Source organism: Episyrphus balteatus, chromosome 1 (genome assembly GCF_945859705.1).
Source record: "Episyrphus balteatus chromosome 1, idEpiBalt1.1, whole genome shotgun sequence".
Taxonomy (NCBI): domain Eukaryota; kingdom Metazoa; phylum Arthropoda; class Insecta; order Diptera; family Syrphidae; genus Episyrphus; species Episyrphus balteatus.
The window spans coordinates 8,235,346-8,261,994 of NC_079134.1; the positions used below are offsets into that span (position 1 = coordinate 8,235,346).

General features: G+C 31.9%; 2 protein-coding genes across 2 annotated transcripts; both read left to right on the top strand.

The window, feature by feature from the left end:
- The first annotated feature begins 524 nt into the window (after positions 1–524).
- LOC129913315 (homocysteine-responsive endoplasmic reticulum-resident ubiquitin-like domain member 2 protein) lies at positions 525–7,961 on the top strand. Its single transcript, XM_055991926.1, has 4 exons — positions 525–1,135; positions 5,813–6,369; positions 6,430–6,915; positions 6,983–7,961. The coding sequence occupies exons 1-4, from the start codon at positions 968–970 to the stop codon at positions 7,290–7,292; spliced, it is 1,521 nt and encodes a 506-aa protein (XP_055847901.1). The 5' UTR covers positions 525–967; the 3' UTR covers positions 7,293–7,961.
- Positions 7,962–10,860: 2,899 nt separating this feature from the next.
- LOC129913403 (alpha-aminoadipic semialdehyde synthase, mitochondrial) lies at positions 10,861–24,754 on the top strand. The gene is made up of 8 exons (XM_055992038.1): positions 10,861–11,207; positions 11,282–11,428; positions 19,196–19,372; positions 19,502–19,880; positions 22,414–23,059; positions 23,121–24,205; positions 24,270–24,446; positions 24,502–24,754. The coding sequence occupies exons 1-8, from the start codon at positions 11,115–11,117 to the stop codon at positions 24,618–24,620; spliced, it is 2,823 nt and encodes a 940-aa protein (XP_055848013.1). The 5' UTR covers positions 10,861–11,114; the 3' UTR covers positions 24,621–24,754.
- The last annotated feature ends 1,895 nt before the right edge of the window (positions 24,755–26,649 follow it).

Below are 26,649 nucleotides of genomic sequence, written 5' to 3' on the forward strand. Positions count from 1 at the left end.
CGTTTCCTCACATATTTTACGGATTTTTAACATTTTCTGCAAAAAGTTACCAAACAAACCTTAAAATACCGAAAATTTATTCCGAAATTGTGTGATCAAACAGTCCGAATTACTACAGTTTTTGGAGTTTATGTAGTTCCAATAACGTTACTTGTGTTCGCCAGCAGATGTCTCTGAGCAATATAATTTTCAGAAATTAAATTATTCAATGGATTTATCAATTCATTTAACTATTTTTGTCTGTACATGAATATTTACTTCTGAAATTACTAAAAAACAACATAAATAAATAACTACATATTTTAATTAACAACAACCACCATTTCTTATCTCTTTTTTCCCCTCCATACTACCATACAAATCACATATCTCTTTCTCTCCCTCGCACTTAAACCAACCAATAAGAAACGTACAAATCCAAAATATTCTGTCAAAACAATTCCCCTTCACCCTACATTTCCCCTTAAACACCTATCTTCTCAAAATCTGACACTTCTACACACACACAAACATCATAATAAAATAAAAATAAAAGACGACAAAAAAAAAATGAAAAAAACTGCGACGACAAAAATTATTCGAGACGAAAGCTAGACGAGATAAAAAAATAAAAAATTGAAAAAAAAAAATAAAGTTGAACTCAACTATACAATAAAAATTATCTCAATAACAAATTAACGGTGTTGAAAAGTTAATTGTTAATTGTTTCTTGAAGTTCGCCATTGTGGCAATCGCAATCACAATTCGCCCAGAAAAAAACGAAAAGTTGAAAATTTTTTAGAAAGCCTCACAAAAAGAAAAAAAAAGTGAAAACCTTGTTTTTTTCTGTCACGAAAGAAAAAAAAAACTAACATTTTATCGGAAATTTGTTAAGAAAACACATTTCCGCTGGGTTTTGGGTTACTTGCTTACAAAAAAAGTTGAAGTTAATTCAGCAATCATTGGCGGAAGAAATTCAATACGCGCGATGGAAGGAAACGCTCCTCCTAAATTATCAATTTCCGAATTGGACGATGTCCGATTGATTGTCAAATCAGCGAATCAACAGTTCGATGATTTGATTGTCCATAGTGAACCATCGTGGAACATACGAAAGTTAAAATTGCACTTGTCCCAGGTGTATCCTTCAAATCCGGTTGGTAGTTCATAGTTTTTACTCTATTTTGTGGATCATTTTCATTTTGTTGTTGTTATTTTTACTTACTCATAAAAATTACATCATAAAAATAGATTTTAAGTGGGTATTGGGTTGTGTGCCTTGTTGGAGCACCTAACTTTCCTTCAATCGTCGATATCAGACGAAAAAGTCTTTATTTCGCTATCTTATCTCTACTCTATTTATTGTTTTTGTTTTGTTGTTGTTGTTGTTGTTGTTGTTGTTGTTGTTTCTAGAAAAAAAGTGTATTTTTTTTTCTAGATTTTAATTTAATTATCATCCACATCGACCAATTTTGAGTCTTAAAATTTGAATCAGATGTTTTGGAAGATATTTTTCTTTTTAATTTGATTTTGTAACCTTCAGTCAGTCGTTCATTGATTTTTTACATTTTTTTTTTTAATAATTTAAGAAACCAATACGTAATCGTTTTGTATGGAGAAGATGATGCGTGTGTGGATCTGAGATTTTTTTCTGATGCAACTATATACAACAACTTTTGTTTTGTATCTGTTTTGTCTGTTTTTGTTTTAACAAATATATTCAGATGTTGATACTTTTTTATTGCTTATTTTGTATTATTGCTTAATTTGTATCAAGCTGATTAAATAATAATTTTCTAGTTGGCGATCATCTTCTCTTTTTTTTAATTTATTGATGAATAGTTGAATACTTTGTATTTTTTTTTTTATTATGTGGCATTTTTCTTGAACGTCATCAGAAATGTCATGATGACCCAGGATTAGATTTAATAGATATAGTATAGACAATATTCTAATTACTTAGATTAAGTGTTGATTACTTTCTTATGGTGGCGCTAATATGCGGCACAACCGAAGGTTAAATCAACTTTTCTTAGCCAGCTTGACCTGTACCTAATTAACTTCAATTTAATATCATTGCACCTTTAACCTATTACACTGGTTAACAAAATCAAACTTTTTTTTTGTTGCCGAAACAAAAATATACTTTTCGGAAGGTTTTCGGTGTGCTGAACTCGAATCCGAAGTCGAAAAAAATTAATCAGCTCTCGTTTTTGAAATATTACCGTTAGAAAATGCAGTACTTCTGACCTTATTCTTTTATATAAGGAAAATTGTTTGAGCATATTTAGTAACGGTTTTTAAAAGAACTATTTTCCACCTTTTTAAATCTGTTTAAATCTTTCCGATATCTTTTTTACTGCCCGAGATATCCTCAGTTGTTTGGTATTTTTATAAATTTTATAACATCATTATCTCCTTTATGATGTATGAAGCCAAACCCACTTACTTCATTTTAAGATATCTCGGGCAATACAAAAGATATTGAAAAGATTTAAACAGGTATCGAAAAATGAAAAACAGTTCTTATAGAAACCGTTACTAAATATGCTCCTTACACAAAAAATAAGGTCCAAAGAAGTAAAAAAAAAAACGTTTTTTGCATTTTCTAACGGTAATATCTCAAAAAACGGGAGCTGATTAGTTGTTTCTGACTTCGGATTCGAGTTCAGCACACCGAAAACCTTTAGAAAAGTATATTTTTGTTTCGGCAACAAAACCCTTGTAAACCAGTGTTATTATTATTTATTAACAGAATAATCACCTTTAACCTAATATTGATCTTCTTCTATTCTTCTATTTTTCTTACCCTTTTCAAGTGTTTCGTAGATTGAGTGTTCAATATCCATTTTACCAAAATCTTAAGGCATTTTAAAATTTAAACAAGTGCCCCTGCTTGCCCAGTGATAGTACGGGGTGGCAAATTCTTGAAATAACACTGATAAACTGTGCAAAGTAAAACAATTACCTAGATCTTGTATCATCAAGCTCATTAATTTTTATAGTAAACAAGTGGTTGAAAATTTGAATTTGGCTTAAAACCACCCTGTCGCAATCTATTCGTTATATCCTCAACTAACTTATCAATTTCAAGAGTCACTTTAAATACACGACCTCCCAGCTAATTTTCGAAAAAAAAAACTTTCACTCAAGGTCAACTTGAGAGAGGATTCTTTGAGAATATGAAGCAATTTATTTCTACATAGATGGATAGAGGACTGAAAACGGAATCGGTGCGGTGGTGGATTCGAGTGCAATAGACTAAACCTTAATTTATCGTACCGCTTTTCAAACTATTGTAGGCTATTCAAAAAATAACCTCGATGATCCAAATCTTTTTGAATCCCTTCGCTAAATTGCATCAAACTCCAATAAAGGAGTTGGTAATATGGTAATTTTTCCATATTATTCAAGTTTTGTACCCTTTCAGAACCTTTCAGAATAGAAAAACTTAAATAATATGGAAAAATTACCTAACAAAAAGTCGGATTTCTTAAGAAAAAAAATGTTATCTCGGTTATTTATGGAATATTCCCAACAATGTTGTACCATTTTGAAAAGAAAATTGAACACACCAACTTTTAAGGCAACTTGCCGAAACTTCGTAGAGCATTTTTTTTACACTACGGCTCATTGAATTAGAGTCATGTAAAATTTTTTAGTACTAAGTTGGGTAAAAACTTAATATTTTCTTTAAAACTGATGCAGCTGAGTTAAAATTTTTGAATGCATTTGATAGCAGGGTTATTCAAGGTTCCGTTACAAAAGAAAAAAATGAGAAAAATTAAGATTTGTAGTCACGGCACATGAAAAACCGTCACAGGGTGACCATTTTTTCGACTTTTTTTCAAATGCCCATAACTCCCAAAATATATGGCTGCGATTTTTTTTATTATTTTTCTGATAACTGTCACAACCTACCCTATCTACCGTTTTCGTTTCGACGTTAACTTTTGGGACACCCTGTATAATAAATCTAAATGCCATGAAAGCATCAAACAAAAAATGGTTACATAGTATCATCTGTTTAGCCACCGGAAGGATCTAGGCCAGAAGAGATCCCAAGCGGTAATTTGAACTGGCTCTGAACAGATCGCCATTTATTTCCGTAGTAAGTGCCATAAGCATAACTTGACATTGAACAATAAGTAAGATAACTCTGCGGCAAGACTCGGCGCGGCGTGCTCTCAAACGACTTATGCAGGAGTAACATATATGGTGACTACTTCTAGAACCATACAAGCGATCTTAAACTAGCAAAGATAAGTATGTAGCCCCTGTGTAAGTGTAAGTACGTCAAGGTGTAATAGAAATAGTCAATGCAATGGACTGTTTTGACAAAACTCTGAGTTCCAATAAAGTTTACCAATTTTTTTTTTTTTTTTTTTTTTTTTTAAGCGGAAAGTCACTTTCATTTTCTAATGACAAGATGTAATATTGGAAGTTGATATAAAATTTCATTGCCTTGACCATTACAACATAATGCGACCATTGACTTATAACAGTTATATTAGACCTTACCATCATTATCATTATTTTCTGAGTTTAAAACCATAGTGTAATTGTAAGCAAAGCAGGGTATCCCCCCAAAACACCTTTCTCATAGTTTTAGGGTCCAAAATGAAGTACAGACGGTTAGTTGCCTCCTCTGTTGTTTCTGTTCTTACCAAATGATAACTAAATTGTTTTTAAATTTTTAAATCAAGATCAAGTCCGCAAAAAACAGTGGACCTAAGCGCTAATTGAATCAGAAAGATAAGCAGTCGAGATCGGCATTCTGCTACCTATGTATCTAGCTATTCTCAGATGCTTACTTTTTTTGTGTGAATTGTCAAAGGACGCCTTTTTCAATATGACGACCAGTCTACTACAGATATGGCGCGCCAGTATTGCTGGCAATAGAGACAGTTGAAGCAAAGCTGAAATATATATTACATGAGAAGTAATGGACACTGCTTATATTTTTAGTTTATTTTTTATTTTTTATTCTCATGTAATCATATCTTTTCTTGTTCGTCTTTCTTTTTTTCATTTTGTATGTCACGAGTGAAAGTTTTGCATCTGTTTTTTCCTTTTGTGAAAATTTTCTTGTAGATGAATTCTTAAATCCTAATGGTTTTCTCAATATCTTAACACTTAACACATTCTTCAACATTAAGATTTTAGAATTGGTTCAATTTAAGCCCATTCTTCTTCTGTACTGATCTCGATAAGTCGATGGAATCATAACACTCTCACGTATCACTTCACAATAGCGATCCACCAGTGAGGTCCGACTTGCTTTTACCAGAAATTTTTAGGCATACCTTTTATCTTAGTTTGCTTTCGCGCCAATTAGTGTAATTTTTTCAAGTTTTGCAATTTTCATGTCGCGTATTAAGTTCTGTTGTCAGTTTTTTAACAATTTAATAAGAAATTCACCATTAATTTCTACTAAAATATTTCTTCAATATTGTACTTCATCAGCATCAGGCTGCTTTGTTTATTTTAGATCCACTTAGTTTCTTATTGGATTCTTCATTTAGTAATAGCCCCAGCGGCTTACCTTTCTTTACGGGCCCTGGCATACTATCTTCAATTGTTCAGGGAAATATTCCTCTCATCCACTATTCATTTGCCTTGGAAGTGAATTCGAAGATGCTCTTGACTAGAGCGTTACTATCCATTCGCTCGTTGTGTTTTTCCTTTTTTTCCCGAAACTATTAAATGATCAAAAACAACTTTTGTTCTATGGATAAACACATAGGCATATTCATTCTCATTATCATTTTTTATTGATGAGCTATATTTCTTGTCTAAAAGTTTTCTCAAATATACATTTTTTTAATTGCAGACCGTTCCCGAACAAAAACTAATCTACTCCGGACAACTGCTCAGTGACGAACTAATACTTAAAGACATACTTCGCAGCTACAAAGATGTTGAAACTGAAAATCATATTTTCCATTTAGTGTACACACCAAAGATTAGTGCCACAAAACCTAAATTACCAGAATCCCAGCCATTGTTGAGTAATAATAAGCAACAAGAACAAAAACCAGATAAACCAATAACGCCAGTGATACCAGGATCAATCAGTTCTGCTGATGGACTCCGCCATCGAAATGTCGCCTCATCATCAACAACATCATCAACAGCACCAACATCTTCCAATGCTTCAGAAGCACCAATCGCAGCAGCAAATCCAACACAAATACCAAATATCGCTTATCCCTATTCCATTCCACAAGCTGCAACTGCCGCGGCAGGTTGTCCAACCAACTATCCCAATGTGACGCCTTTCAGTTTTCCCGGTCAGTTTAATAATGGTGCAGTTACAGAGCAACAGGCAGCAATGCAAAATTGGGTGCAACAAATCTATGCAAACTACATGGAACAGTGTCTTAAAATGTACAAGTTCATTGTCTAAAGTTCCAAATAGTTTGTTTAATACTTAATTTTTATTCTCAGGGCGAATTTAACAATGAATGCAGCTCAAATGCAATCAAACGCACCCAGCATACCAATGTTTATGCCAATGATGCCACAATTCATGCCATCAAACTTCCCAACTCTACAGACAACAACACCAACAGCAGCGAATAGTGTGCCAGTAATTGATGGTCCTGGTACCAGTCAAGCAGCTAGAGCCGCTTTCGCTCCCAGAGTTCTACCTGTGATACCACCGGCAGCAGCACAGCCAGGTGTTGCTCCAACTGTGGGGACAACAGCTACACCAGCTGCTGCCCCAGCACCGGCACCAGCAGAAAACGTTGTGGAACAACCACAACCACAGCCTCGTTTTCCAAATATCGTGCAAGAAGAGCAAGATAATCGTGATTGGTTGGACAGTTTCTACTCAGTCACTCGCCTGTTAGCATTGCTCACACTTGTCTTTTTCTACTCATCGCCGCTCAGGTGCCTCGTTGTTGCTATTATTGCTGTTGGAATTTATCTGTAAGTTAAAAAAAAAACTATTAAACAGAGAAAGAGTTCAATAGTATCTTTTTTGTAACATTTTCAGATATCATACTGGATTCTTTCAAACTCGCAGACAAGGTCAAGCCAACAACAACAATAACAACAGAAATAACAACAATCAAAATATAAATGACAACAATGCTCCAGCAGCGGCGGCGGGAAATGCTGCCGCACAAGATACTCCTCAAGCGGCAACCGAAGCCAGTCAAGGTACTGCTGGAGATTCAGAACCTTTGATTAGCTCGTCAACACCACCAGAAGCTGAAACAACAACAACGTCTTTGATAGCGTTCGTACGAACATTTGTTGTATCATTTTTTGCTTCGTTGCTGCCTGAAACGCCAGCATTGTAATATAAAATTATTGTAATTTTGGATATCTATTTGTTGTAATTTATATAATATTCTCTTGAATTGAATACTTGTACGATTTATTATTAATTATTATGATTCACCAAATTCAAGAGTTTAAACAAGACGTATGTTATTATTATTACCCCCCATGATGCAAAACCAATCACTTCTAACTTTATACCCAATTATGTTTTTTTGGATAAGTTTTAATTTTTGCTTTGCTGTTAACATAGCAATAGAAATTAATTATTTGTTTGATGATTTATTATAATAGTGGAGTTACTAAAGCTTTAAGACATTAAAGCTAAAGATAGTTTGGATGAATGTTTAAGACCTTTTGGTTTTTCTTCTACAGAAAGTTTAACATTTGAGTAAGAATTCTTTTTTGTTACAAATTTATATTTTTTTTTTTGGAGAAATAAAGAATTACCAATTTATTATTTAAATTTGGAATATTATCAATTTTATTCGAAAAAGGAAAGTTTATCCCTGCTGGGTTCGACAAATCGAAGTCGGAAAATAGCAACAAACTTTTACGATTCAATGAATTTCATGATTCCAAACAAGTTTTTTTTTCAAACCAAATCCACTGTTAGTAAACTTATTAAACTATCAAATTAAAAGCTTATAAATTTTTATTTTGAAATTATAAAATTTTGATTGTATTAAGATTTCGTTTGGAATTTTATTTGGAGCCAGTAAAAGTTGAATTAACTCAAAATATAAAAGGAGAGAGGTGAATTAGTTATATGTTTCTATTTTCTTATAGTGTTTTCTTATTCAGAAAACAAATCTTTTAATTTTATTTCACATATTATAGAAAAAGAAAAAAAAAACAAACAATTTATTCAACATAATAAAAACAAAATAAAACTATTTATAGAATTAAAAAAAATAAAGATTAAAAAAAATGCTTTCAATTTTAAAACGTAGTTTTATATTACGAAGCTACTCACAATTCTAGACGATAAAGCTTTTTAGTACCTTTTTTTTATCGAGAATTTAACTTAATTGACGATCTCATTCTTATAGGTTCAACGACTACAATGCACATCGTTAAGCGGAGCTCTCTTTTTGGATATAAAACTCTTTTCTTTTAAAACTGACATGATATTTAAAATATTCAATAACAGTTTTGAAATCATCAAATCTCATAGAACAAAATTAATTTATTAAGTATTTTTTTAAAGCTGGCACAACTAGTGTCTTGCTTTGTTGAAGGCTGAGATATATTTTCATTCTTCAGAGGTCACTGGGGCGTATGAGCTACATTTTCTTATACAACAATTTTTTGATTATTATTTCGCTAATCATAATATAAAAACGATGTTACTTGAGAGATGATAATTATATGTTCAAAGATTGGCAACGTGAGAGCTGAGAGGTACTTTTTGTGAAGAGAAGTAAGTTATTGTAAAGGGTTTTTGATAAGAAAGACATTTTGAACAAGAACCATTCAAAACAGGGAGGCCTGCCGACGTTTCCTGAGGTGAACCCGGCGAACTCCACATGTGGAGCCGTAGTGTGAAGCAGTAAAGTGGGAGAGCTGTGATCCCATTCGAGATCATGACTGTCGTCGACAATGAAGAAGAAGAAGAAGAAGATGAATAGAGTGTTTAAAGAATATCAGCACTACAAAAGAGACAACAAGGACTAAAAGTAAAATCTAACAGGATATTACCATAAAATTTAGTCCTGAAACTTTTATTTATTTAACAATGATATTTACAAAATCTTAGCATTCATTCGAATCCTTATTTGAATTTTAGTTTTCAAAGTAAAACAAAAATCGAAAGATATTGGGCAAAATATTATTGCAAAATCCATTCGCATCGAAAATTTTCAACGATTCCGGAAAAAAAAAAACAATCACAAAATCCAATCGCTGTGACGATTTGCATGAAGTTTGCCGCTATGATCGTATTCCATGATTATTTTTTCGGGAAATTTCCGATACAAATGGAATTCGTGATAAGGCCGATAACAATTTGAAACAAATTGTCCTCCTCTTTTATTTGAGGTGTTTATAATTTATACTATTTAAAATTACAAATAACATAAATGAAAGGAAAACAAATTTAACTACTTTTCGGTCACTGTGGCGTATGTGCAACATTTTTTGCAATTTAAACATATAAGTTAAGGGTTAACGGTTGGTTCTTTTGAAAATTATTACTATACTGGTTTAATATTAAGTTGGTAAAAGAATGACCCCATAAGTAAGGTCATAATATTTTGAAGGTAGTATGTCTACCAGGACCGCTTTTGCGATTGTGGATTGTGGTATATGGTATATTATTAACTAAGTTACTCTTAAAATACAAATGCTGCAAAGTGACAAAGAAGTTAAACTTTTGTGGCAATGATGCTGGTTTACAGCATAAAAACGTTTTTAATTGTAATTTTGTTACAAAAATTTGACAAAATAAAAAAAAGCAATAGATTTGGAAAATGGCTGGTAATAAATTTTTAATTGTTACCTGTAAAGTATTTTAAACAAAACTTAGCTCAGAGCTTGTTGTGTTTGTTACCTCATAACATTGGACTAAGTGAACCAATTTTATAATTATTTTTGTATTTTTTTTTTTAATAAAAAAAATGATTATTGTATTTATTGTATACATTGTATAAAAACGATACTTGATTTTTTGAAAAGACCAAATATTTTGATGAAAAATCTGATAAATTTTCTGAAAACAAACTGCAAGTTCATTGAAAATACATCAGATTAGTTTTTATACCGAAGTCAAATCAAAATGAAATATGAGTGAAATAATGTGTTTGGTATACATTATACAGATTAAGAACGTGCTAGGGTAATGACATGATATAGATTGCATTGAGCTGATATATTTCTAAGTTGATTTCAAATTATTAGAAATTATTGAAAACTCTAAATTTTTACATATAATACAATTATTTTTCTTCGAAACGGATTATGCAGTTTTTCGGTTTGTTTTCGAACTGTTTTTGTTTTCAATTATTTTACAAAATTAGCAATTAAATGATAACACAAGCCCCCCAGCTAACTCATAATAATATTTACGTCGAGTAGGTATGAGTGTAATTGTTATTAAGGCCATAAATATATTTATTCTGAATCAAAAATAGCAATATAGGTACTCAAAAACACAAACACCTCCCTACAATAAAATATCGGGCTACATCCAGTTAAAAAACAACTTCTTATCAAAAATTCAACAAATCTATTGTTAAAACAAAAAATTAACACAATTGCAAACAAATACAAAAACAAATACAAAATAGCGATAAGGACCTTCTCTGCAGTAATCAGAATCTTCTTAGCTCTATAAATAGATTTGTACTTGTTTTACCTCTGAGATCATAAAGCTCATAGGAACAACACCTTTTCCTTCATAATCAAGGTATAGCTAGTCTTCCTCATCATCAGCTCATCACACACATATTACATGTCGTTATCATCTCTCAAAAGGCTTATCAGCTTTGAGAATTATGCGTTATCAGTGTTTTATATATGAATGCCTTTCCCTTGATACCACTTCTCAAAATCTTTCCATGAAGTTGGATTGTAATTATTATTTCAGAGAAAAAAAAAAAAACATAATCTTATCAAGTCAAGTCCGAAATTGAACCAGCCAAATCCTCTTTATGTTGCTTTTGAGGCACGGGTCTGCTAGCATTTTATCTCGGATCGTCGTCGTCGCGAGAGCTAAGTCATCCAGTAAATTCAACAGTGGCGTTAATAATTTTAAATATTCGAAATATTAGAAGAAGAAAAATTAAGAAGAAAAAAATATAGTGTAAAATAGTTTTTTTGGATTTACAAAAACGGGTAACAAAATGATGCGAATTCTACAACAGGGACCAGCAAATGGATCGAAGATTTCATCTGTTAAAGATCTCGTACGATTGTCTTTCAATAGATGGCGACACGTAATTTTATTTTTATTTATTTACTTAATAAATCCTAATTAGGTTAAGTTTAATAATATTTTTTGTCTATAAAGCAAGGAAAGGTGATTGCTATACGCCGAGAAGATCAATCAGTATGGGAACGTCGGGCACCGTTTGGGCCAGCTCACGTGCAAAAGTTAGTCAAACAAGGAGTGAAAGTTATAGTTCAGCCATCGAATAGAAGAGCTTATCCAATGCAGGTGAGTTCAAGTTTAAAATAATTATAATAGGAAGAATTTTCAACCACGTAACGTTCCATCTACCATAAAAAAGGAGAAAATTATCTCTTCTAAAAACAAAACTTTGGGATTAATTTATTTAAATGGGTTTTGCTGTATTAAACTGTTTCGCCGAAAATAGTCCATAATCTTATCATTTATTATTTTTATCTCAATTCGAGATACCTATACGAGTTGTTCTTTTTGACGTACTACCTGTTATCAACAATGCTAAATTCAAAAAACGACAAAAATAACTTTAACATTTTTAGTTTTGTGAGTCGATTTTAGTTTTAAAAACTATTTCCGTAAGATTAAAACTTAAACTTTGTTTAAATGTGAGATGAGACTTTAATGTAATGAAGTCAAAATGTTTTGCAAAGTTGTATAAAATGCAGATATTTTTTGTATTCCAATTAATTGACTATAAAAATAAGTTTATAAAGTCTTTTAACCTAAAAAAGTGTTTTGAATAGGACATTGCAGTTCTTAGTTAATACTAGAAAGTAGTTAGTACTAACTAACAAAAGCAAATATAGCTGACCAATTAGTTGTCTAGTTTCTTATTTAATAAACGGAACTGGTTTAAAGTTTTTTTTAACATACTGGCACTTTTTTGCAAGGCTCAAACATCCGTTATTAATGCGTTACTTTCAAGTTTTCAATTGATTTGCAAACTAATTTACCATACCACCATTTTGAAAAGTAGATAAGAACAAAAAACAGTGTTTGGGTTTTCTCTAATATAATACGAATACTCCAACTCCAGCATGTCTTTGGTTTCCGTGTTAGCAACTATTATATGTATATTAGACTGATTCAAAAAAAATTTTTTTTTCTTTTGTTCAAAGCATTGCTGAAAATATTGTTGGAAATGACGAAAAAAAATACTGTAAAAGTTTCAGCCCTTAATGTTAACATTTAGTACCGCCGCACTGTGGGGCAACTTGTATGGGAGACCGGAAAAAACTCAATTTAAAGTAAACTACTGAACCAATTTTCATGAAATTTGCAGGAAAGGTAGCTAATACCAAGACAAATCTACACCAATGACCACCCATTGCCACGCCCACTCAGAAAAAAATTATATTAAAAAATCAGAAATCAAGTTTTTGCAGCTGTAAATGACTTACTTCCAATCGCTTTTTTAGAAAAATCAAATTTTTTTGAGTTTATTTGAACATTTTATTAATAAATACCGTTTAAATTTTACATAAATCAAAAATTTTCAAAAAAGGAAAAATGTCCAAAAACGGTAGGTATGGCATTTTTTTCAAAATTTAACTTTCTTGGAAACTTTTTTTTCCTTGGTTAGTTCTAAAATTTAAACGGCTACCTAGCCTAAACTTTTCCTTCAATTAGCGGAACATTCCATCAAATCATTCCATCCTTTTTTTGGAAACAAGTGGAACTAAAGATAAGAGAATCTTCAAATAACCAGTTTTACTGTATTACGATTCCGATAGTTATAAATAAAGTCAAAAAAATGGCTTAGTGAAAAAACATTTGTTTTAATAGGTAAATGTGCAATGCAGGTTTCATTAACACAAACTCCTGATCCCAACAGCGACTAAATTGGGAAAAACTTTAAAATTGTGGGTTAAAAATTTTTTTTGCAATCTTATCAAAAATTTTGGGCTGTTTAGCAAAACGGACTTCACATTCAGATTCAGCATACCAAAATACATTTAGAAAGATTTGTCTGGCGAAAATAGCTGCATATTTCTTTTTTGCCTAATTTTTTTTTTTTGTTTTTTGAATGACTTTTTCAGATTGAAATTGCTATAAAAACCGAATACGGACGTCTTCGGGTGAGATTTTTTTTTTTTAACTATTGCTGAGATTCAATACTATCTAGGAAAACCTATCCGCCAACAGAGGCAGACGGAGGCAGTAGTTAAAACCTAATTTGAACCTAAAAAGTCACTAAAATTGAATGTTTTTTTGTCAAAAAAATTGTATTCAATTCTTTTTCGCTAAACTAATGTACCATATTGTTTGTCAATTTATTTTAAGCCTATTTACAAAAAAAAATTGGTTCAAACCTTTAAATTTTAAGGAAAATAGATCATTTTGAAACTACTTGTATTTTTATCAGTTTTCACTGTTTTTCAACTTTGAGCGATAATCTCCAGGACCACAATTTTTTTTTTTGAAAAACAGTTTTCATTTTCTGATTCTTCAACTAATTTACTGTTAGAAACACGTGCAGTATCAAAATAAATCGTACTTCCGAAAGTTGGGTTTTTTCCGCCTTTTCCCCACTGTGCGCCGCATCGCAAATTACTATTTCCCATACGATTTTTATGGGAAAGATTGTGTATTTGTGTTTAGAATTTTTTATCTTTTTAATGGTTCATCTAAAAGGCTTGGCAGAATCATTTTCTTTTATAAAATTGTCTGTTCTACAAAAAAGCTCTTATTAACTTTTTCGATTTACCCCCGCGTTTCGAAGTTATTCAACTTTAAAATATAAAAAGTAATTTTTTCTAATTTTTTTCCGATTTTTTGACGAAATTATTAGGTTTTTCAAAAAATTTGCCAAAATTTTCGAATATTTGTATTCTATGTTGTGTTTTGGTTTCACAGATCCTTTTATATAACTCTCAAACCCCTAATACTACCATTTTATATTTCTTCAATAAATTCGAATTATTCATTTTTTCAACTAAAAATTATTTTAATTAATTTTTCGCGTCCGTTTTTTTTTAAATTTCATAAATGCAATTTTGTAGAGCGTTCAATTTTATACAAGAAAATGATTAAATCTAGCCTTTTTGATGACCCATTAAAAAAATAAAAAATTCTAAACACAAATACACAATCTTTCCCATACAAATCGTATGGGAAATAGAAATTTGCGATGCGGCCGGCGGTACTAAATGTTAACATTAAGGGCTGAAAGTTTTACAGTATTTTTTTTTCGTCATTTCCAATAATATTTTCAACAATGCTTTGAACAAAAAAAAAATTTTTTTTTTTGAATCAGTCTAATGTATATGTTTTCGAGTTGTTCTAACTTGGTCAAAAAAGTGTTCAATTTTTTTCTTTTTTTTTTCGGGGAAAAGATGACCCTTTGAGTAAACAATTTTGACCAACTTTTATCTTTTTTTTGACCACCCCTAGAATTTTGTTTGTTTAAAAATTTTTCTTTTCAAATTTTCGTACCTACATATAATTTTTAAGAACACAGTACCTAGCTATCTTTAATGATCATTCTTTAAAATATGTACAATGAAATAATATTTTTGATTTTAGCAAGATGACCATTTGTGAAAAATTATTCTAAATTATTATTTATGCAATCGAACCAAAATGAAATTTTTAGAAAAGCATTTCTCTATAATTTTTTATTTAGATGCTGATTTTGACTAGTTACGTAGAAAAATTTACGGAATTCTAGGTGTTTGGTGGATCCCGGGTAGACGAGTAAATCGAGTTTGCCTAGTTTTCTAGTCAACTTCCCAATGAAATTGCCTAAATTGGTACATTAATTTATTCATCGAATGAAAACTTATTTCTCGGAAACTTCATTTGGTATATTCGAAATTAGAGAATGTATGATTCCTAATGTTGTTTTGTAATATTTTTTTTAAATTATTTTATTAATAAATTATTATTTACCATCTTCAAAGTGGGAAGTCTTTTTGAGGAAAGCACTTATTGACTCCTATAGTAAGCCGTAAAATGACTTCAAAGTTTCTTCAAAGTGTTTACTTGAAAATCTATCAATAAAAACACGCAATTGAAATGGAAATTTTCGAAAAGAATTCCACTGCAGATTTTGTTAGTTTGTTAGTAGCCAAAAAATTATTCCGATAAGCTTTAAATGACATAGATAAGAAAAATATGCAATATCTACATGCACAATAAATCAACAATGTTTTTGTTTGGGCGCCTACACTATAATCGTATATTAATTTATTCATCAAATAGGAACAATAGCTACTTTGGAATTTGCAAACACAACAGAAATGAATTTGAGATAATTGTTGCTATGAATGCAGTTTATAATTAAGACAAACATGATAATTTCTTTTGATTAAATTTGTATTTCCAAGGCCATGTGGCTTATAATTTTTGTTATTTATTTTGGGATGATAATAATGTTTAAATATCTATAATTTCTCTTATCATAACATTGAGTTGAAAGTCTTTTGGTTCGTTTATTATGCAATTATTCATGTTAATTATTATTGATTATAAGGAAGTTCAATGTTTTGAAAATGAAAGTTTTATAAAAGAAATAATGAAATGAAGGATGTGGTTGTTTCATTTGCATAGAAGGTTGATTAATTAGAAAGTTACCAATATTACTTTTGCTTTATTTTATAAACATCCTTTTAATACCTTTTAGAAAATATGGAGTAAGGATGTGGGCGGTGTTATTCCATAAAAAAAAGTTCCAAGAAGGTTAGAAAAATAAAGAATTTCACCCTCCCTTTATTTCACCGCTTTAAATGGGAGGATAAAGAGCGAATTTGATTGTAAATCAAGTTGAAAAATTGTTGAAACAGCCGCAGCCGTAGGATCTAAGATTACTTGATCTATAGTACCTACGGTGAACTTACCCATCTTACTACTCAACTGAGCAACAAAAAAAAAAAAATCTTCACGATTCAAAAATAACAAACTATTTCCAATCCATTCATTTAAGGTTCGAAATTAAGTGTTGCCATTGCTGTTTTAAAAAGTCAAGTTTTTTGAAAATTACCTCTCCCCTTAACCGTTTCGGGACGTCCGGTCCCGTACACATGGGTACCATTAGTAACTTCATCACCTGAATTGCATCCCGAAAAATTTAAACGGGCGGAACATAGACCCCCCTCATATGGGTCAAAATCATGGAGGTGGGAAATTTCGATGACCGAATTCTTAAAAAATCAACTTTGTTTTATGATAAAAATTTCATGCTCAAATGTTCGCTTTAGCCATAATTTGTCGGTTCATGAACGGGCAGAGCACAAAAATGTATATTTTTCACTTTACCGCAAAACCCCAAAAATTAGTACTAGAAAAACGTTCCTCGAAATGGTGGTAATCTCTTCAAAACGACTTTAGGGGTCTAGAAATAGTATCAATGTGAATGATACACTATTATATTAAGGTAGTAGGTCCTAAATTAATTAAATATAACTTTATTTCTTAAGACAGAGACCGATTTCTACAAAAAAATACTTTTATGCACCTCCGAAACACTTAGGCCATAAGCAATTTTTTCTTTTGTTTTCTTGTAACTTTTTTGATAAAAGTGTATATTACAGCCATACTTAGATAGATTACTGAGTAAAAATAACCAAAAAAAATGCAAAATTATGAGTGTTAGACTGCATTATTTATTCAGATTCTAAGAACGTTCCCGGAAATGACGTTCCCGGAAATGACGTTTTGACCTTAATTTATTTTTATTTTTTGTGTCACAAAGTTAAACAAAATATTTTTGAGATTATATTGCCGTGGCCTCGATTTTTGATCATAATATCACCAAAAATTAAAATTTCAATCTAACTATACCTACCCCAAAACAAGCGTTCCCGGAATGACGGTTAATTGATGTACGCTACTTAAAAATGAAACTAAAACTAGCTTCTTACATACATTTTATATATTTATCCATAAAAATAAGCGTGAAATGATAAATCTATATAAAATCAAATTTAAAAACTGCTTGCAGCACAATTTGTACGTTAGATGATTAAAATATTGATACATTAAGAAATGTTGGTTTTATGCGTCATTTTTCTTGGGACAACTTTTATTAATGTATAAAAAAATAACAAAACTTAATTTTTTTGTAAGAGATGTACCAATTTATAAAAAGTATTGTGTATATGTAGTATTTAGAAAAGAAATACTTAAAAATAATTGACTTTAATGTGTTTTTAAGTCATTTGAATATCAGTTTTTGAGTTATGGACATGTCCGGGAACGCTGTTTTTGGGTATATAAGATGGAATAAAAAAGAAATTTAAACTTTTCTAACCGAAACAAATATATTCGTAGATGCGTGCCTACTATTTTAATTCGCGCGCGCGAATTAATAAATATTTTATTTCAATGCGAGATTATAAATTTCGAGATTTTAGTTTGCGAGATTTTAATGTTGCGAGATTTCGGTAAACGAGATTTTAAAATTGCGAGATTTCGATTTTAAGATGCGAGGTTTTAAGAACAAGATATTTTCTTCATAGCAGGGTTTTTTGAAATTTCAAAAGATGTGCATTTTATCGAAAACGGTAAAAAACATGAGAGGAAAATTTAAGAGCATAAAAGAAGTTCTATCAATATTTTCAGTTTGGACCATTAATCTTGCGACACAAAAAAAAAAAAAAATTGCGGTACGGTACTAAAAATCGTTTTTTAAAACACACCTGAAAAAAAAAAACTTCAGAATTATGTTCAGAATTATGTAAAAATATTGTTCAAGATCATTTCGAACTTAAAAAACCGCAAAATATTTTGTTAAGAAACAGGACCATATGCAAAATTTCAAATAAGTTTTCAAATTTTTGTCACGAAGATATAAAATTACTGACTGTCGCTTTTTTTTTTATAGCTATACACCGTTCTAAAGTGTATCTATTGAGGAATTACCAATTTATGACGGAGCGGGCAACCTAGCATCTATAAATACATAAATTTGTATTATAATTCACAATCAGTCAATATCCATCTGATAAAAATTTTTAATTACTGATAACTGAAATTAATACTTTCATTTTTTTGAGAAATTATACAATGGCTTATCAATTAAAAACAATAATTAGTAATCAAATTATTTAATTGTTATAAAATAATAAACATTAATCGAAGTTCCAATAACTATAATCAAATTTATAAGGAATCTTAAGCGATATGATTAAATTGAATTAAATTAATTTTAAAATTAATTGATTTTAATCATATACCTTTAAGAGATAAAAAGTAAATAAATTAATTTTTGAATTTGAGAGTTCAAAAGGGACTACAAGGATTTTTAAAATGTTGTAGATTATCTGTTCTTTCTGGTGGTTAAACTTGGAATACTTTTTTCCTCAATGTTTAAGCTTCTTTGCATTTAAAGAAACAACTCCTTAAATGTCCTTTTTTTTGTATTTTTAAAATACAAAAGCTTCTTACAAGCTTATCCTTTTAATCTTCTCAAAAACCCTCATTTTTGTATATTATTCTTAACAATGAATTTATAAATTACCCACCCCCAGGACAATTTTTTTTTATTCTCCTACGATCAACGGCAGAATTATTAATTAAACAAAGTGGTGTTGGTTATGGTGGATGGGTTTAAACCAATGCGTGTGTGCTGTATCCCGAAAAAGCCACCGGGAATTCATAATACGGCAGCAGACGCGTCATAAAGAGTAAAATTAAAAGCTTAATTTATCCACATACATGAATGCATTTGCAGCATGCATTTGTGTATATAAAGGAAGAATCCAGGTCCGGGTCTATTGGTTTGGGTATATAGGCTTTGTCCCAGCGAATTGACTGCATTGCAGCTAAAGATACAACCCCAACAAAACAGGATTACAGATTAAAAAACGTTTTAAAAACGGCCATGCAATGCGGCTTACGACAATGTCCCTCTGTAAGCCTTCATAAATACCACACAAACACAACATGTGCAATATTTAATGCAGCATTCCATTCATATTCACTCTCGCTCATCTCATCCATCCTTGACAGAGATCCCCCCCTCATTTAATATATTGGTCTTTTATCTCTTCTGAATCATCATCATCATCATCGTAGGCATACTTGAGCTCTGGTGCTGTTATCCAGGAGGACATTAGTGAAGCGTCCGTCATTTTTGGTGTAAAGCAAGTTCCTGTGGAATCGTTGATACCAGGCAAAACCTACTGCTTCTTTTCGCACACAATTAAAGCCCAGGAATCAAATATGCCACTTTTGGATGCTGTTTTGGAGAAGGTAAGTTCGATCCATCATCATCATCATGATGTGAAGAGCAGGATGATGTTTAAAATCGACTGATAATCCGTTTTTTTTTTTTGTATTTTTTATAAATTTAAAAATGCATTCTCTCTCTCCCTTTTGTAGAAAATAAGGCTTATCGATTACGAACGAATTGTCAATGAGAATGGATCTCGACAGGTTGCGTTTGGCAAGTATGCTGGTATTGCTGGTATGGTGAATATTTTGCATGGCATTGGATTGAGATTATTGGCCTTGGGCCATCATACACCTTTTATGCATATTGGGCCAGCTCATAACTATCGAAATTCTTCGATGGCACGCCAGGCAATTCGCGATTGTGGTTATGAGATTGCATTGGGAATGATGCCACGTTCAATTGGTCCACTCACATTTGTATTCACTGGATCGGGCAATGTTTCACAGGGTGCACAGGAAGTCTTTCAGGAATTGCCAATTGAATATGTTCCACCAGAGACATTGAGGAAGGTTGCTGAACACGGAAGTAAGTTTAGTGTGACCAATAGGATTTTAAACTATTTGGGAACCCATTTTCTTTAATATATGTATATTATTTTCTATCAGGACCGTAGTAATTTTATACTAGAACTTTTTGGTCTGCTGGTTTAGAGACAAGATTTCCATACATCCTAAGTCCACTTTAATTGCAGATTAACTCAAAAATAAGCAAGTTTTTTTTCATGAGAAAGAAAAATCTTTAAGATTTAAGTAGTCTATGTATGATTAAATCAAGATCAACAAATATCGGAATACACAGTAGGAAGAAGCTTTCGTTGCTTCCAACTAAAAGTGCGTTAAAGAGCGCAGCTCTGATAGGTTTTAAGAAAAAGCTCTGGCAGACTCGAAGCTCATGTTAGCAACAGGTTTACACGTCCCAGCCTCTCGATACCACGGTAGACAGACTTTGGCCTTTGTTGTAAGTACATAAAAGCTTCCTCTAAGAACCCAACAGGAAAAAGCTCTGTGAGGCAAGCATTTAATTATAAAACCCCTGAAAGCGTTAGGACTTAGGAAACATTAAACAAAGGTCTAGTACTACCTACTTAAGTGTACCTTAGAGTGGAGCGTTTTTGGACTTTTCTTTCAGATCACTGCGTGCAACTCATGGTTTATGCCTTGTGCTCTTCTGAACATATTCTGATACTTTTTTTTTATTCGACAATGGAAAAATAAAAATCGGGAAGCCTCTGAAGATTGCTCGTATTTCACGAAAATCGATATTTAAAGAACCCATCTGAATTGACTTAATCCTTTTCATTTCACTACCAACTGCTCATAACTTATGCTGAGTGGTCTCTAGAACCAGATCTGATCCCCTATTTTGAGTAGTTAATGGAAAAAACGAAATCGGGAAGGCTCCGAAAAATGCACATTTTCGCAAAAATTCAGATTTTTTAAATTGTATAAAATCCCACCCAGAACAAATTTCTTTTACAACTTGTTTGTATTTGCTATATTTGTTAGAACCGATTTGAACCTTATAAGCTATGGAGCACTCAAACTGAGAACTTTTCTGTAATAATGACGTCGTATGGGGGATTTAAGAAAATGCTACTTTGACATCCCCTGACCCATTTCAATAGAATTTTAAATTCTAATACTACACTTAAAAACTTCGTTAATAATTAAATTTTTATATAAAACATTAGCCTTTGTAACTGCATTTAATTTATGTCGATATCTTATTTCAATCCTTAGATATTTGACATTTAGGTGTTTCCATAATTCTTGCCCATACTAAATTCTTGCCCATGCTAAATTTTTATTTCGAAGTCAAAATGACGTAATAATTATACCGTTTAACGATTTATTTTTATGAGTTTAACAATATTAAAAACAAAAGTTTGTGGAAAACAAAAAAATGTATGGTATTTAAGAAAACCGTCTGCAGGTAAAGTTAAAAAAATTAGTTAGATCGGTAGATATTACTTTAGTTTAAGAACACGACAAGAAAAAGCTCTGGTAAAAAAACGGGTATTACAAAAAACCTTTGAAAGAGCTAGAAACTATAATATCGAAAATAATTTATATAGGCCTTAAAAACACATCCTTATGGCTACAGATGTTGCCAAGACAAATTTAAAAAAGCTTTATTATTTAGGGCCAATTTTTCAATAGTCAGATAAACCTCGGATAGAGCTTATTCCTAAGAATAAAAGTCTTTTTTATATTGAAATTTATTCTTCTGATAGTCTAACTTGCGATTGAAAAATCAGGGCTTAATTTAAAATCCGCAAATAAAAAAAGCTTTAGTAACCCGGAGATAATACTGGCGCCTCAAGTATAGCTCAGGCAAAAGTTCAAGTAGTGAAATTCTTTGTGACAGGGAGGGCCCATTCAATACGTTAGACGTAAGCTATAATAGAATTGGTATACGTGAGGCGAAAGCTCTAATAATCTGATCTTTAATGACAAGGAGGGGTCATTCAACACGATAGACGAAAGCTCTAGAAGATCTGCGGATAATACACTTAGGTCTCTGGTGGTCCCAAAACCAGAAATGAAAGGTAGATAAGTACTAAGTAGATATAATAAAGCTCTAGTGGAGTTCACATAAAGCCCCTAGTGATGTTACAGTTCTTCAACTTTTAACACCAGTAAGTGTTATCTGGCTGAGAACTATAGGGTTGTATGTTTTATGGAAACCCCTGCTGATGTAAAACCTTGTTATTCTCAGCCAGCGATATGAGTGCCTGGTGGTTCTAGGAAACGTGCTTTTGGACTTAGCAAAGAAAAGCTCTGGTAGACCGCAGCTAAAAGCAAGGTCTTTGGTGTTTTTGTAAATACTAAATGTCCGCAAGGCTTTAGCATTAGCTCTGGATTACTAAGGGCGTGGTGGGATCTAGGATGCAATAGGCAATAGCTGAAGCTTAATTTTTAAGTATTCCTTAGACTTATAGTAGAGTAGCCGGTATTTATTAAGCTTCACAGCAGGAAAAAGCATTGATGATTTTATCTGTCCACTTCGACACCTCCTCTACATTTTGAACTTTTTAACAAATCTTTCTGCTTTTTAGGTCAAAACAAACTCTATGGCTGCGAAGTAAGTCGATCGGATCACTTGGAACGTCGCGAAGGAGGTGGTTTTGACCATCAGGAGTACGAACAATATCCCGAACGTTACATCTCCACCTTCAACAAAACAATTGCACCATATGCTTCCGTCATTATAAATGGTATCTACTGGGCTGTTGGTAGTCCAAAACTCATTTCCATTCCTGATGCCAAGACTCTACTTCGACCTGCCAACACTCCATGGTTACCAACAAGCAAGGGCTCCCCATCATTACCTCATCGAATGCTAGCAATTTGTGATATCTCAGCTGATCCTGGTGGTTCTATTGAATTCATGAATGAATGTACAACAATTGATACACCTTTCTGTTTGTACGACGCCGATAGAAATAAGGACACAAAGAGTTTTAAGGGTCCAGGAGTTTTGGTGTGTTCAATTGATAATATGCCAACACAATTGCCACGTGAATCGACTGATTTGTTTGGGGAACTCTTGCAACCGTATGTTCATGACATCATTCGGAGTGATGCTAAGAAGCCTTTAGAAGAAGAAAACTTTGCCAATCCTATTTATTCAGCTATAATTGCTAGCAATGGAAAGCTTACCGAGAACTATGAGTATATTCAAGATTTGCGGGAGAATAATGCGTAAGTTCATCAATTCTCAAAAACGTTCCAGAATTTTCAACTTATCTTTATTGTTTTACAGAATGAAGTCCCGTCATAAGGTTGAAGGAAGTCAGGAATACCACAAACGAATCCTTGTTCTAGGCGCTGGCATGGTTTCTGCACCTTTAGTAGAATGGCTACATCGCGAAAAAGGTCTTTCAATCACAGTAGCATCTCAGGTCAAGGATGAGGCCGACAGACTTGCACAGAAATATCCTGGAGTCGAAAGTCAGTACATCAATGTCACAGAGAGTACGGCACACCTCCAGGAACTCTGTGGAAAAGCAGACGTCGTTATATCTCTCCTTCCATACAGCCTTCATGGAATCATCGCAAGATATTGTGTTGAGGAAAAAACTCACATGGTCACTGCCAGTTATCTGAATGACGAAATCAAAGAACTCCACGAAGAAGCCAAGCGAAACGGAGTAACAATTATGAATGAAGTTGGTCTTGATCCAGGTATTGATCATTTACTCGCATTGGAGTGTATTCATGATGTTCAAGAACATGGTGGAGTTATTGAATCATTTGTCAGTTTTTGTGGTGGATTACCAGCCCCAGAACACTCTGACAATGCCTTGAGGTATAAATTCTCATGGTCACCGAGAGGTGTTCTGCTTAACACACTTTCCGCAGCGAAATATTTGAACAAGGGGCAAATAGTTGAGATCTCTGGAGGTGGAGATCTTATGTCGAATCCTAAGAGTTTAGAATTCTTACCAGGATTTGCTCTTGAAGGCTTCCCTAACCGAGATTCTACAAAGTACTCAGAGCTTTATGGTCTTGGTAGAGATATTCATACTTTGGTTAGAGGAACAATTCGGTACAAGGGTTTCTCAGAATGTATTCAACCGATGCAACTTTTGGGACTCATCGATCCCGAGCCACATCCAATGTTGCATCCCGGAGGTCCTGAGGTGACATGGAGGCAATTAGTAACAAATCTTTTGGGATTGGCAGATTCGAGTATTTTCTATGAAAATTTAAAGCAAAAATTGGTTGATCGTGTTGGAAATGCTGATGGAATTGAAAGTCTGGGACTCTTAGATGACACTCCTGTAGTGAAACTTAATACACCTTTGGATACTTTGAGTCATTATCTTTCGAAGAAATTGCAATTCGGTAAGTTTTTAGTATGACTTTCATAGAATAAAAAACTAGAACTTAATTTTATTTTAAAATCTAGAAACTTCTGAACGTGACTTGGTAATTCTTCGTCATGAAATTGGTGTCCGTTGGAATGATGGACGTCGTGAAGAACGTGGTATTAATTTTGTAGCTTATGGACAACCAAATGGACATTCGGCTATGGCAATGACTGTTGGAACACCAGCAGCTATTGCTGCTAAAATGATTTTGGATGGTAAATATTAACACAAGGTTTTTATTTTCAAATTCTTGAAATTTTGTGTTTTTAGGTGAAATTCAAGAAAGAGGTGTTATTTTGCCATTTACACCGGATATTTATCGACCAATGTTATCTCGACTGAGGCAAGTTGGACTGACAGCTACTGAAACTTCTAGGTGGCTGAATTAATTAATAAACACTACATACTTAAGAATTGATTGAGAGAAAAAATATATAAGAGTATTAATTTAAGTCTTGTTTAGGTACGTCTTTTTGTTTTTAACTTATTTATAACGTAAATAAATATTATCAAAATTTGTAAAGAGCGTTTTCTTTCTTTTTATGGGAAATGCCCTTTATTGCACCAAAATGAAGGCCTGTTTTAAAAACTAAGATATGCACTTTTGGTCCAGATTTTAATAGAAGTAGGTATTAGAGAATAAAGGTATGAAATAAATAGAATATGTAGGTACCCGTTTAGCTTAGCTCTTAGTACACATATCTTGAAACATTTTATTTTTGAGACAGTGTTTCTACCAAAACAAATTCTACATACAAGATTCATTCAAGCCATTAATAGTTCTAAAACGGTTTTCGAGAAAAATAATAGGTATTTAGGTAACTAAACTGTTGAACGACTTGAAATAAATTTTTGCTTGAAGGTTATGAGCTTACGAGGACTAATAGTCGGAAAGGCGACCTTCGAGTTACTTAGCTCATAAAGTTAGAAGTTTAAATTGGTTTCAAATGAAACAAAAATTCATACCTACTGAAAATGCAAAAACAGGGTTGCCACTTTTAAAATAGGAACTTCTAAGTGGCAACCATATTAAAAAAAAAAAATTTCGCATAACTAATTTTACAATATTGAAATGAAAAACAAAAAAAAAACATACAAACATTTTTTTTAACAAAAAAGTATAATTTTGTACTGCACACTTAAAGGCAAAACTATACAGCGAACTTTAGCTTACACTCTTTTGTATCCTAAAACTTAAATTGAATGTCAAGTCAGCATCGTTTTGATTATGAAGTGCCACATTTTACATAATGAAATCTACTATTACATGTCTTTACATCATTTTGAATAGTTTGTTGTTAAGAAAATTGTAGTAAAAGAAGTTTTCTATTAGGTACTCTAATTTGCTACAAAAAAAAATTAATATAGATTTTCCGAAAAAGATTGCTTATACCTATTATAAGACTTTGAATTGTATAAAACATAAAGTGTTACCTTCTTCCCATCTTTATTTTGTTTAATTTCAGTATAAAGTAAACAGGATTCGTTCAAAATATCTTGAACTGCAGCATAAACTTCTTTGGACAATTTTCTTCAAATTTGCGGTAGTTATGAGTTTTGTATTCCCCAGAGGCGAAACTCAAATTTTATTTTAAGAACCAAATACCTATAGTGGTAGGTACCTAGTACCTGCCTTATAATCAAAATGAAAAAATTTAATTTATTAATTTTAATTTAATAATTTAAAATCGAAATATATTTTCTTGAATTCTGACTCTCTCATAAACGACAGAATTGATTTCAACGAACATTTTTGTGGAAAAATCTTTTTAGCGATCCTAAAGATAAAGCTAAAAAATACAAAAAAAAAAATTATAATTTTTGGATTAAAAAAATGATTTTAAGTGACGGATGGATTTGGTTTTTATTTTTATTTTTCAACTAACTAACTTTTTTTCCAAAATGTTAAAAAAGATTTATTTATAAAAAACTTTGTAGCTTTAAATAAAAAAAAACGGATCTAACGATTTAATTTTCTAAAAATTTTTGGTTATATCAGAATTTAAATATTTAAGAGGTCAAAATCATTAAAAAAAGGTTTTGTTATTTTAAAATCAAATCTTATACGTTTTTAAGGGGTTATATCTAGTTGTAAGTGCAAAAAAACCTTCTTCTTTGTCAATTTTTTGTGAAAAGGCTTTTAATTATATAAACATAAAGAATACATATCCATATAGCAAATTTAATGTATTAAAAGAATTCGCTGTGTATTTAAAAAAATATTGGGTTCCGTTATTTTTGTAGTAGATCTCCTAGACGACCTCCAAAAAAAAGGTGTCTGGCGGTGAGCAAAATTTCTCCGAAACGGCTGGAGTAATCGGCTTGAAATTTTAACACAATTTTTTTCGATACTTTTGTCAGGTAATGAACGAAGGAAAAAGGTTTTTGGCAATAATTCGATTTTTTTATCCACTTTAA

Coding starts and splice junctions, on each gene's coding strand:
- LOC129913315 (XM_055991926.1), top strand. CDS start 968: ATGGAAGGAAACGCTCCTCCTAAATTATCAATTTCCGAATTGGACGAT. Junction 1,136..5,812: donor AGGTGTATCCTTCAAATCCG/GTTGGTAGTTCA, acceptor TTTTAATTGCAG/ACCGTTCCCGAACAAAAACT. Junction 6,370..6,429: donor ATGGAACAGTGTCTTAAAAT/GTACAAGTTCAT, acceptor TTTTATTCTCAG/GGCGAATTTAACAATGAATG.
- LOC129913403 (XM_055992038.1), top strand. CDS start 11,115: ATGATGCGAATTCTACAACAGGGACCAGCAAATGGATCGAAGATTTCA. Junction 11,208..11,281: donor CTTTCAATAGATGGCGACAC/GTAATTTTATTT, acceptor TTGTCTATAAAG/CAAGGAAAGGTGATTGCTAT. Junction 19,881..22,413: donor GAAGGTTGCTGAACACGGAA/GTAAGTTTAGTG, acceptor TCTGCTTTTTAG/GTCAAAACAAACTCTATGGC.